Genomic DNA, 13,235 nt, shown 5'->3' on the forward strand with positions numbered 1-13,235 from the left:
TAAGCTCATCTTGCACGCGTATGACACTTACTCTGAGATGTATTGCAGGGTCCATCTTACACGGGGTTCAAACTTACTGAGCTATATTGTTAGGACGATATTTCATGCATGGGGGTCAGACTTACTGAGCTATATTGTTAGGATAATATTTCATGGGGGTCCAACTTACTGTGGCGTAGTGCTAGGCCCACTTTATACGGGGGGTCACGCTTACTCTGAGTTCTAAGATGTATTGCAAGGTCCATTTGCATGGAAGTCAAACTTATTTACTTGTATTGCAAGGTTTATCTTGCATGGGAGCAGAGGCGTAGCGATGGGGGGGGGGGGGGGAGGGGGGGGACATATGTCCCCCGGGCGCCGACCTTAGGGGGCGCCAAAATGGGTTGTAAAAACAAATTAAAATGTCATTTTAGCTGCATTTTTTCAGTTTGACGGAGGGGTGGGGGTGCAAATCGAAAGTTTGAGGGTTTGGGGGGGGGGGGGGGGTTGCAAATCAAAAAGTTGAGGGAGAGGGGTGCAAATTGGAAATTTTCTCCCAAGGGGGGCGCCAAATTGAAAGTTTGTCCCCGGGCGCCGGGAAGGGTCGCTACGCCTCTGCATGGGAGTCAAACTTACTTAGTTGTATTGCAAGCAGCATTCCCTCTAAAGGGAAAAGGCTAGTGTGCAACTTGTATTTTATGTGCGCGGTGCTAAAAGTCTCATACAAGGAGAGATATATTTTACAAAAGGACTGTGCAGCAGGTTCAAAACTACTGCGCGGCCGCGCAAACGCGCAGCTTAGAGGGAACACTGATTGCAAGGTCTATCTTGCATGGGACTCAAACTTACTAAGTTGTATTGCAAGGTCCATCTTGCAGGGTGGGGGGGGGGGGGGGGGTGGTCAAACTTACTGAGCTCTATTGCAAGGATCCTCTTGCATGGGGGGGGGGGTCTAATTTACTAAGTTGTATTACGAAGTAAATCTAGCGTGCTGCCCCCCCCCCCCCCCCCCCCCACTGAACTACATTTTTGAGATAATAGTGGGCCATAGTGTAAACATTTTAATCGCATCATTGCGTTTAGAGGCAGCTATAAATCCTAATCAAATCTAAATTGAAACCATGCAACTTGTTCAAATAAATATTCCACTCACTAACATTATAAATCTATTGACCCTAGGAGAACTAATTTTAAAAATAAATACACATTAATATATCTGGGGCTTCTGTCATCTTAATCCTGCTGAGATGACCCCGTGAAAATGTCCTACAATTAATGTCGACCCCCCCCCCCCCAACTTGCCTGAAAAACCAACTTTGAATACCCCCAATCGGCAGGTGTTTTCGTGTCGAGATGGGGAAAAGGGGGGGGGGGAGATATGGGATATTTAGGATAACGTCTTTATTGTACCTTAGACCAGGGGTATCTGTAGCATCTCCCCCCCCCCCTCCACAACAAGACACGCTAACTTGATACTCCGATTTGCACCGTTAACCGTTAGACACGCACCGGGCCTTGACGTCCTCGTGACGGCATTACTAGCCAGATCTACGTGACTGATCCGTACAGTTAGGTCCGTCACGTCCACCCGTTACTACTAAAGGTCACCCACAATACAAGCTCTCTTTCTCTCCCCCCCCCCCCCCCCCCCACAAACATCCCAGGTTGATGATAGTGTCTAATTATGCACAGCAACACCAAAGTGCAGATATGTAATAAAACTTTTTGTATGTTATATGGACCTATAGCCTAGTTTTTTTCCTTTTTAGCCGGTTTTTTTTGTTTGTTATATACCTAAATAAAAATGGGACTTCACGAGGAAAAACTCATGATATGGTACATTTTCCAATTACAATTTTAAAAAGCCTGCATGTTATAATAAGTATGTTAAAGACGAGTTGGTTTTTTTTTTGTTCTTTTTTTTTTTTTTTTTTTTGGTTAAAGTGAGCACTTTTGGAACCCGATCTGCTTTTGAAACATCGAAACATTTATGCCATAAAAATTAAATTACAATGAGGCCTTATGTATTGTATAATGTGTAGGCCTAAAAAAATAAAATAAATAACGAGTGTGATTGGCCAGATTTTTTGCCTAGTAAAGTCAAAGGTTAACTGTTACACCTAGGATTTCCCCAAAATGAAGGAGGTGGAGGTTAAAAAGAAATTCTAACTACCGGTAGCAAAGAAAAAAAAACGTACAATGTCCAAGGACTTCAGGTCATATATTTACCGTTATTTGCCCAACAGACCATAACAGAATCGTAAAAAAAAAAATCCCCACGCGACGATTAAATAGGTTGTTGTGACAACCGTTACATTTACCGTTAGACGATGTCAAAGTCTGAAAGGCATCCAGGCATTTTTTATTCCTGAAATATTTCTTTTCAGAACTCAAATTAAAACATTTAGAGCATGACGCGTCACAAAAACACAAAAATTAAATCTCGTATTCAGGTATTTAAAGCAACGAAAGGAGAGAAGAAAAAAAATGCAGGCCTAAATAATGTAACTACGACATAAATTCTAAGTATTATTTTTAATTCTTTGCAAATAACGGAGGTTGTTGCACTGGTTATGTTTTCTTTAAAAACAGCTGTCGGTGACGTAGTGGGGGTAGGTGGGTTTACCCCACACCTCCACAATGTCTGCCAATGTAACATTGTAAATTATAAAAAAAACAACAATTCAGCAGCTGTTTTTCAGTAAATAGGTTACATAGTATTTTTTTTTAAACCCCCAGTTGAAGTAGAGTTCATATTTCAGTGACCTCGGCATATGAAGGGATAGCGGGGTCAGCACGAGCCAGCCCCCTTTCCCTAACGCGAGTCAGGTACCCATCAGAGCTTGGTGGATTCAGAGATATCCAACAGACTCAAGCCCAGATTTTCGGGTAAGCAGTCGTACGCTCTACTACCCGACCACGCCGTCCTTATAAACCTTGCTATGTCGTAATGCGCAAATCAGAGCCTTAATGATGTGATTAGCACACCACATGCTACGTCAGCCTTCAGAGTGCACCAACGATTCTTAATATAACTGAAAGACAGTGGTTCTTAACCTGGGTTCAATGGAACCCCAGGGGATCAAGGAGTCAGTCTCAGGGGTTCGGCCGAGGTCAAGACACACACCCGACTTGTATGATTCACGATCAGATTTTGTCAGTGCGGACGATAGAACTATTAATAAGGGTTTGTTGAATGAGCATATTAAAACAAATGGGGTTCGGTAATTCTAAATTCTGCTGTAAGCCATACTGTGCTGTGTATCAAAATATTGATTGGTTTCTCATGTTTCAAGTTATAACATGAATACATGTAGATATGTAATGATGACAAGAATAACAGTTTACAAAAGAGGAGTTCAATAGCCATCCATGACCAATTAACATGGTAACATTTACAAAAATTAATAGCACCAGATGAATTCACTAGCTCCCCATGCCTAATTCCTCATCCAAAAGATGTCAAAGTAATTGAAGTTTAATCTGATACACCAACATCAACTTACAACAAAAAACAAACACAATTTTTTTTTTCAACCCATGAAGTGTTTATGTACACACAAAAAAGTTACAGACAAATGGTCCTGTACACCATTACAACCAGGTTGGAGAAAGCTTTACCCTTGAACAGTCATGTGACCACAAAATATAATCGTCTGGGATAAATGACACTTTACATTCAGTACATTTTTTAAATAAATAGAACTCAGGCAGTGTTAGCTGAAAAGTTTTAATAACTTTGGTTTAAGTACAATAGCAGAATCTAACAGATGTAGAGCTGATTTGGAAGCTCAGACCTCTTACTAATAGTCCTTATAAAAAGTTTAAGGTGAAAAATAAACTTTAAAACTTTAAATTATAATTTTTACTACACTTAAATATTTAATCAGTCTTTTAGATATTTAACGTGCAAGTCCCCAGCTTTTAATTTGACATCAGCTAATCAACAATTCCTCAACCATCACAGACGTCTCACTTTTGGTAAATTCTAAAATCACAGAGGTCTGCAATCTGCTTCTCACTGGCAGCATGTCTTGAATATATAATGCAGCGCTATTCATCTGGTTTATAAACTTACTAAAAAAAATAAGATAACTTTCTTTTAATGTACTTTCTGCAGGTTTAAGTATCGGAATATATAATTTTCAGTAGGACTATTTATATATTTTTTAGCAGATTCATTTTTATAACAATGGTATTTTAATAATAAAAAAAAAGTTGCCAACCCATGTGGCCTTCTTATATGTAAGAGGAAAACCATTAACATAATTATTTACAAGGTTGGCAAAAAATTATTTGAGAGTGATGTCTTAAATCTGGATGTGTGAGTTGAATAAAACTAAAGGACAAGGGTTCACACTGACATGAAAATATAAAGTGACTGGTAGTTTTTTTTTGGAGAGGTTAGTTTTGGTGCAGGGATGGGTTACGATGTGTTGCTGGTATTAACATAACAAGTTAGCTAAAATGTACAATAAATAAATGTTCCATATTTAAAAAAAACAAAAACAAGCATGCATTGAAGGAGTGAACCACAGTTCAACCAAATCCCACAGAACTTGTGTCAGTACAAGAATAATGCTGATGACCAATACTTTATGGTCCAGTTGAAATATTGCAACAATTGAGTCCTTTCATATACCCTATCAACATTGTATACAAATTATAACATGTAAGTATAAATTAAAAAACTTTAACATATGTCATGGAGACCTATTTAACAAACATTTTATTGCAGTAATTGGTGGGAGAACATCTTTTCAATGTCTAAAAATATATTAAAAAATACTTGCGAAATAAACCTATACAATATAGAGATTATTAAAACTTTACCAAAATTGTGTTAGTCTCAAGACGGGTAGGATTGTCCCTAAGTTAAAAAAAAACAATTGTTTAAAAAATAAAATAAATTATTAAATAGAGATTGATTCCCATTTAGGGAGTTCTTCTAATAAAAAACATGTATGATACAATAGGCACCTTTGAAATCAGTGCAGTTCTCAAGCATATACATGTCAATATCTACAGCATTTAGTGTAGAAAATATACAACTGAAAACATGCCTTATTTTGGTTCAAAATAAATATAAAATGGGCTGTCAATCTTCACCAAATATACAAGACAATATGAGCTGTCAAACTTCAAATATACAAGACAATATGAGCTGTCAAACTTTACCAAATATACAAGACAATATGAGCTGTCAAACTTTACCAAATATACAAGACAATATGAGCTGTCAAACTTCAAATATACAAGACAATATACTTGACTATATGAGCTTACAGCCTTTCCTGATATGGGCTCCAATCACTTGTATATAAATACAACAAAATATGGAATAAAATGCAGCAGAGTGTTGTCTACTGTACAATTAACTGAGGTAAAAATGACACAAATCACCACTGTGTTAATATCAGAGTTATGTAACAAAAACAAAATGAGAATTGGTCTAGAGTTATTTAGCTGACACAATTTGATTTTTAAAAAAATACTAGTGAGATTTAAGAAAAAAAATTAACGAAAAATTGTCAGATTTAAACCACATAAGGATGATGACAGTACTAACTTGTGTAATGAGTTTATCTCGATGAATATTCCATACGATCCACACAACCATAAAATGATGGACATTAATATCCCATGATATTAAACATTCACTACCCAATCATGCCATAAATTAACAAGTAAACAGCAAGAATCGGCTTGCTAGTTTAGTATCTATTTTCGTTTGCCATTTCACAGCAGAGGTTCAGGATCAACTTTTCTAATCAGAGATATAAACATTATGTACAACAAAGAAAAGCATTAACTATCTTTGGTTAAAATACACCTACAAATGCAGTAGTTATGGAGATTTTTAGTACTTTGAACTGCAATGTAAAACTTGTTTAGTTTACATCATATCGAGAACTAAGTCTAAGTTATTTGGTACAGTGATATAGTTAAAATGATAGAGTAAATTCAATTTTAATTAAGTGAAAAATAACTTAAAAACTTATTAATTTATGCTTATCAAACTATTTTATAAGTATTAAAAACTATACAAGGTCAAATATAGATTTGTATAAAAATGAGGAAATATAAGCTCTATGGGCTGCAAAACAACAAATAATTTTAAGAAACTTTTTAAAATTATTATTTACAAAACAATAAATTGAGTATTGTAATCTGGTAGCTAAAAGTTTTGATTTAAGAAAAATGTATCTATGGAAAACAATAATTGTTTAAAATTTATATGACAAAAAAAATAAATCATATATACAATAATCAGACTTAAATACTGAAGAAAATATAGATTACAGTTTATAAACAAACACCAATTCAACATATCTTTTTATACAATCAACTTTAACTGATTAATATATTTTAAGAGTAAAGACATGTACAAGTTTTGTATAATTTAATGTACATCACAATTCACAAAAAAATCTATCTTTTGTGTAACTACTAAAATAATATTGATAACATCAGTTTTTCATGTTACAGAAAAGGAGCCAGTTTCTGAGCTGTTCAGCTTGAGAGTTTAAACAACATCAAAGTGTTGTCTTGGTTGCACACTGCTCCAAGACTGTGTAGACACTGAATGATTCTGTTGTAATATAGTAACATTCTCATAATTTGTTTTAGTTGTTTTTTTAAAATAGGTATCATTTTATGTTTGAAACTATTTTGCATAATTTATTAGGTTACTTTAAAAATTGTTCTTTTATCAAGCATTTTGTTTTGGACAAATGTAACATTTATAGCTTAAAAAAAATATTTGGATGAGCACAGTATTTTAGATTTTTTGGAGAGACTATGTGGACCATACTTAACATATCGTTTAATTTTTAGCATCTTGAAATAATCAATCTCTAGCAGACAGACAGAACACTACCAAGCTTTTACATACCTCGTTATGAGTTGAACTATTTAAACTTTCTGAGCCTGTGTTGTGTTCCCCATTATCAAAACTATCATCTTCAGCCTCATCTTCATCCTCATCTAACAAATTCATCATCGAAGGTGCCTGAGATTCCTTTAAGCTAGAAGAAATATTTCTCTGTTTATAACTAGGTAAAGGTAAAAATAAACAGCAAGATAGGGTAATCAGAAATAATGTATCAATTTTGTTACAAACAAGAAATGGAAAGCTTACATTTGCTGTGCAGACTTTTTCTTTCGCTTCAAAAAGAATCGTCTTGCCAAGGCAGCAAATTGCTTCCTGGAGGCTGTAAACATTTTTTTAATCAACAGAATTGTAAAAAATTAAATAACTCTGAAGGGAGGTAATCTTAGGTAATACAATTAATTAATACAAAAAATGAAATAAAGAATTAAATAGATATTAATTTCCTAATACAATTGATGTCACACACAAGTATACAATTGAGAAATCTGGAACAACTATGGTGGTGTTTACTCACCTTTGCCCATATTTGACAACTTTTTTCTTAGCTCTACATCTTCATTGGCATGATGTGGTACAGTTGGCGTAAAAGGTAATTCCAAGGCATCACTACGATCATCTCCATAGCCCTCTAGAAAAAGTATACTAGGTTAGTAAGCTGTATGTAATAAATGTACAATAGGTCTATTTGATGAAAGTGAATTTACGAATTCAATTGACTGTATTAGGTGACAACGAATCTTTAAGAACTTGCCTATAAAATCTCTGTTATCTAAATCAGGTGGTGTTAAAGGATCTGCTGGTACTTCTGGCTTAGTCTTTTCACTTTCTGTCATTCTTTGGTCTGAAAGGGATAAGCGTTATACTTTTAAGTATTTTTCAAATAACTAAGTGTACATTTTAGAGAATTATTAAAAATATGTTAATATGACTTCTTCTTCGTTCTTAATTTTATGTTGGAAGGGATCCCCTCCAACACAATTAAGTAGTGTCAATTGGTTATGCACCATTGAGGCCATTGACTCTGATTTCAGTGTGCTTTTCTTTTTTGATTTGCTTCAATAGCCTTTGTCCAACCAAGAACAAACTACAAGGCAGCAGTTGTTTGATTTGGAGTTGTCTCTCCTAGAAGAGTGGCTGTCCCCAGCTGAGCCTCATCTGCCCGAGGGTTCGAACTCGAGACTTTTCGGTTTAGCAACGATGTACTTTACCGAATCAACCACACTGACCCCTATATGACTTCTGTAAAGCTAAATTTTAAATAAATGATTGTAATGATAGTTACCTTTTTCCAGAGTCATCATAAACATTCTATCTCCTCGTAATTCTTGTAAAAATTCACTATTCTGTAGCATAATAGCTAGTCTCTCATCTTCTAAATACTGGGTCAAATCAGGATCAACATCAATTGAAGTCAGCTTTCGTCTGCGTTCATTTTCTTTCATTCTTTCATGTAAAATGTCTGAACTAAATTCATGTTGAGCCAACCCCTGTAATAGGACAAAATAGTTGATAAGCACAAAAAACAATGACCTACAAACTTTATTTACTCTTTAGATTTTCAACTATAGAAAACTGTCTAGCTAAAATTTAAATGTCAATTTTGTTAACCAAGGTTTAGTAAAGGTTCTTCCAAAATAAAAATAAAACTTACAGAAGAGTGTATATTTTGGGGCCTCTTGTTCTGATTTGTGTGACCAGCAAAAGATAAAGAGCGGTGTGGTTTCTGAGAAGGTCGCTGTTTCATATGACTAGTACTGTGGCGGGCATTTGAGTCTGTTGATAATATAGTTGGAGAGGTGGGGTAGAAGCGTGGCCTCTCTGGTCCAACAGCTGACGCTGCTCTGTAAACAAACAATAGAAATAAATTACTCATAAAATACAAGAGCATATTATTTAAATGTTAAATATCTAATGCTTAGTAAGTTGGATTAATAACTACTTGATAAAAACTTATTCAGTATAGTTTCTTCCACCTAATTTTCTGTTTTTAACTAAACTTACCTATGCAGCTGAACTCCTGATTTAACTGGTCTTTGTGGTATAGCTGGTGGGTGGTTTATCCTAAGAAAGTCATCAGGCAAAGTTCCCAACAGAGGAGGGTTCCAATTTCTATAGACTGGTCTTTTGACACTGGTAGACTGCAACAGTTATAAACAAAGCAAATGTACAGCTTAAAGCAATGCTAATTAGTATTCCCTCACGAAAGGCAGTTTATTATATCATTAATTAAATTTAGTAACAATATGCACAATTATGAGGATTATTCAACCAAACAAAATTACCTTACCTCTTTATGGGAAGACCTCCACCGATGGGGACTTTTTTCCCTTCCAAAACCTGGTGGAGTATCTGATGAAAAGTCACTACTGTCCAGAGATCCTTTTCTTTGGGGACGAAAGCATGAATCATCATTGACTAGATCTTGATTTGGGCTGTAACTTCCCATGGGTGCAAGAAGGTTCCTTCCTGGGCGAGGCTTGTGGGGCGAACCATCAAGGGTCTCACCTCGTCGACGATGGTGGTTGGAAGATCTTGGGGCGTGGTGATAGCCATGATGATGAGCAGAATGATGATGGCCGTGCGTTTTGGGTGTGGAGCTTGTTGTTCCAGGTACACCGGCTGGTGCTGTGTCTGGTCCCAAATCCAGTAAATGTTGCATGGTGCCTAGTGAATGGCGAAGATGATGGCCCCCTCCATTATTTACTGCCAAAGTGGGAGAATTGCGATGCCTACTGCGACCATTGTTGCTACGGTGATGATGAGTGGTAAGATGAGATTGCACAGCTTCTGTATAGGATGGCGGACAATCTTCTCCATCTTTGGAACTTTTTTCCAATGATTCTGATATAGGAGGCTTCTAAACCAGAAAAACAAAACAATAAGTAAAAATGTTTTAAAATACTAAGACTAAACTAAATGTGACTAAGCTTATTATAAAAAAAATAGTAATAACTTGAAACAGCTTAAACTTTAAAATTCTTTTATATATATCATAAAAGACTAAATAAATATTAAAATAAATGAAATTAAAAAATAAACAACCTTGGTTGATTTCGACTCTCTACCAGATCTCCTGGAACCAGAAAGTGAAAATTGGGATTGCTGTTGTTGAACATCTCGCTCTACTGACATTAAAATATGATCAGATAAATCATCATCATCGCCAGCTACATCAGAATCGATGTTCATAGTCAGTAATTGGTCTATAGTGGCATCTACCATTCCATTGTTGGCCCTCAAGACAGCTTCAATTACCTCTTCATCCGTTTCAGGAAACATATGTCGAAAGTCAGACATAGCCTAAATTATATAAAAAAAAATTGAAATTAAAAATGTCAAGACTGCAGAACATTTTTATGCATGAATACTGAACATAAAAACAAAGTGTTTTCTACATTTTGAAATAAAAAAAGTTGATAAAAGGGTCAGCATGGTCTGGTAGGAAAAGTAAAAGATTATGGCTGCTAAACCTATAAGTCCCAAGTTTTAACCCCTTGACCAGCTCTATAGCAGGGAACAGAAGCCCATTAGGAGAGATTACTGCAAAATCAATTGCTGCCTTGTAGTTTGTTCTTGGATGGACAAAGGCTATGGGTGCAAATCCAAAAAAAGAAAAGCAGGCTGAAATAAGAGTTAACGGCCAATATGCCATCCAACATTACAGTTAAGAACAAATAAGAAGAAGATGATCATAAATTTAATCTTATTTCTGTTGAATATTATATTTTAAATATTTAAATTAAATGTGCTGATAGGTACTAAGTGTTTGACGACTAAAACTGTTTCAAAACAGTTATTTTAACATACTGCATTTGAACAAAACAAATTACATATAAATAATTGTTTTTTTGGGACAGCATGGGACTGCTTAATCAGAACGCTAGTTAGGAATCTGGACTAGAGTCTGTAGGATGCCCCTGCATCTATCCAGTTCTGATAGGTACCTGATTGAAGCTGGGGAAAATATAGGCAGCTGGGCATACTCTAATTTATTATGCATAGGTTACAGAAACTGATGAACTACATCAGGTTGGTGTCAACAAATTAAAACATTCTGTTTGAACAATTTATGCTTTACAAATACTATCTATTTTATTGACAGCCTGGTTTTAGATGAAAACTTTTTAGGAGCAGCAATTTCTAAAAGTAACTAATTGCCTATTTAAATTGAAATAATATAAAGTTTTATTCAACCTACTTGATTAAACTCCAACTGGCGCATTGGGCGCCCAGGGGGTCTGCCAGGAGATCCATCACCCTGGCCAACACCCCTTATTCTACTAAGATTATCCGTCTCTGTCGACATGGCTCATAATCATTTTTAGAAATTAGTCATATGAAAGAACTGCAAAAGAAGTTAACACAAAATATGTAGTGCAGGCATTGTTTCTAGAATAATTATAGCTTATGAGTTATTAACGTACACAAAGTAATCTAGTGGAAAATTATATAACAGTCAAAGAAATCACTCTGTTATATTTGGGTCTTACTTCACTGGTAAGACCACTTGCTTGAATAGCCAAGCCTTTGACTAAATGTATTGTCTATAAAAAATATAATTAAACTGCTGTGCTATAAAAGAAATTGATCAAACTGACTTTTTTAAAAATATTAGCTTATGACAGAATACTAGGTCTATGGAATTTTTAGTCAATAAAATGAAAAATACCATCAAATGACTATTTTTCAATTTAAAAAAAAAATTGCAAACAAAGCATTGGCACCAATCAAATCTAATGTTTGAGTATCAGTATACTCAACTAGTTAATAGATATATCTTAACTCAGATACTGACTTCTACTATACGTATGGGTTGTACACGAGTAGGATATTTTAAAATTTAAAGCTTCCTCTATCTATTGAAGTCCAATTAGTCTATTCCTCTCACTCATTCCACCTTAGTAAAAAGTCATAAATCTAGAGTACTTTAGAGATTAGATCTGGAAGTGGCATGGCCAATTGGTAGAGCTCTAGACTGCTAATCTTAACGTCGAGTTCGAAACCGGGTTCAAGTCAGTAGAACGTCCCTGAGCCTACCTTGCTCTGATGGGTACCTAACTCATGTTAGGGAAAGTAAGGGGGCTGGTCATTGTGCTAACCACACTGTCTATATGCTGAGATCACAGAAACATGTGAACTCTACTTCACTGGATGATTGAAGATACTGATATCTGATAATACTCATCCAAAAATAGGTATGTTAGGCTGTTAGCAGTATTTTAATCTCCAATAGTCCAATAGTTTTATGGTTAGAAATCAGGGTTAGGCATATGGTAGGACTAGGGTTTTGGTTAGGGATAACATTGACATTTCAAACAATGTCTGTATTATAGTTAAATACAGTAACCTAGCACCCCTTTCTAAGAATATTCTATTATCTTACACTGGTATAAAAAATCCCCCCCCCCCCCCCCTTAGTACTTTAATTTTAGATTCTAGATCTAAACCTAGATTAAAGTAGCCTAAATCTAGAAGTAGAAATGAGTTGCAGCGTTGCTATATCTAGGACAATCGAAGATCTAGATCAGAGATCTAAATCTGATATAACCTTTTTCCAAAATAAAAACTTACTACTTTGGCCTAAACACTACAGTCTACCTACACTCTAACTCTACAGTAGTACTGCAAAGTACAGTCAGTAGTAGATCTAGTAGTAGTAACACTAAACTACAGTTTACAGATTTAGGACTAATTTCCAAAATAAAATTTGCTTTATAAATTATAATGCAATTGTTAACTGTTTATTTTGTTTAGAACTGGATCTAGAATCTAGCTAGATTAATCAGTTATTATCAATTATAAGAGTGAAGACATGAGTAAACAAAACCATGGTAAAGTAATTTTTAGACTGACAGAACAAGTGCGAGATGACACTCACCAAATGACAAGTCAAAGTGTATGAAGAAATGTTTTTCCCACTCATTTCCTCTGTTCATACAATGAAAGTGTATCATATTTCATTTTTTAATTTATTAAATCTAAGTAATTTTTAAAAAATTACCAAATCAATCGCGTGATATGTTTCAAGAAAGAAGAGAAAAATAATTTTCCGAAAATTTAAGTAGACAACTACCCTATCAGTGAAAATTGTTAGGAGCTATAATTCCGGTGTCAACAAAATGTAATATACTTGTTATTTCCTCCCATGCAGTTCAAATAAATAAGACAATTTTTTTACAACAAATAAGCCTAGTCAGTAGTAATAGCACTAATACATCTTATTGTTTTTAAGCAGACTATAGTCAATGTGAAGTATAATATAAATCGGATGTACAAATTATGTAAATTTTACATCTAGATCTAGGTCAAAATTAAATTTGCGTGATAAAAGGTGTGGTTCGTCTTTAAAATAAGAACCACA

At 35.0% G+C, this 13,235-nt stretch overlaps 1 protein-coding gene across 1 annotated transcript; it reads right to left on the bottom strand.

Annotated features, from left to right (window-relative positions):
- Positions 1 to 3,695: 3,695 nt before the first annotated feature.
- LOC131948354 (uncharacterized) lies at positions 3,696 to 12,958 on the bottom strand. The gene is made up of 12 exons (XM_059309936.1): positions 12,753 to 12,958; positions 11,073 to 11,219; positions 9,917 to 10,174; positions 9,162 to 9,731; positions 8,876 to 9,012; positions 8,526 to 8,715; positions 8,157 to 8,361; positions 7,626 to 7,715; positions 7,389 to 7,502; positions 7,121 to 7,193; positions 6,875 to 7,007; positions 3,696 to 6,571 (listed from the first exon to the last, which is right to left on the bottom strand). Exons 2-12 carry the CDS (start codon positions 11,178 to 11,180, stop codon positions 6,506 to 6,508), a joined length of 1,944 nt encoding a protein of 647 aa, XP_059165919.1. The 5' UTR covers positions 11,181 to 11,219; positions 12,753 to 12,958; the 3' UTR covers positions 3,696 to 6,505.
- Between the last annotated feature and the right edge of the window lie 277 nt (positions 12,959 to 13,235).

Source organism: Physella acuta, unplaced genomic scaffold, assembly GCF_028476545.2.
Source record: "Physella acuta isolate Inbredline_101_S28 unplaced genomic scaffold, ASM2847654v3 ptg000641l, whole genome shotgun sequence".
NCBI lineage: Eukaryota > Metazoa > Mollusca > Gastropoda > Physidae > Physella > Physella acuta.

Bases quoted from the DNA above. Each gene is read 5' to 3' on its own strand.
- LOC131948354 (XM_059309936.1), bottom strand. From the start codon at position 11,180: ATGTCGACAGAGACGGATAATCTTAGTAGAATAAGGGGTGTTGGCCAG. The intron at 8,362-8,525 runs GTAAGTTTTATT...GTCCTATTACAG, and splicing joins CCCAAAATATACACTCTTCT to GGGTTGGCTCAACATGAATT. The intron at 7,716-8,156 runs GTAACTATCATT...TATCCCTTTCAG, and splicing joins TATGATGACTCTGGAAAAAG to ACCAAAGAATGACAGAAAGT.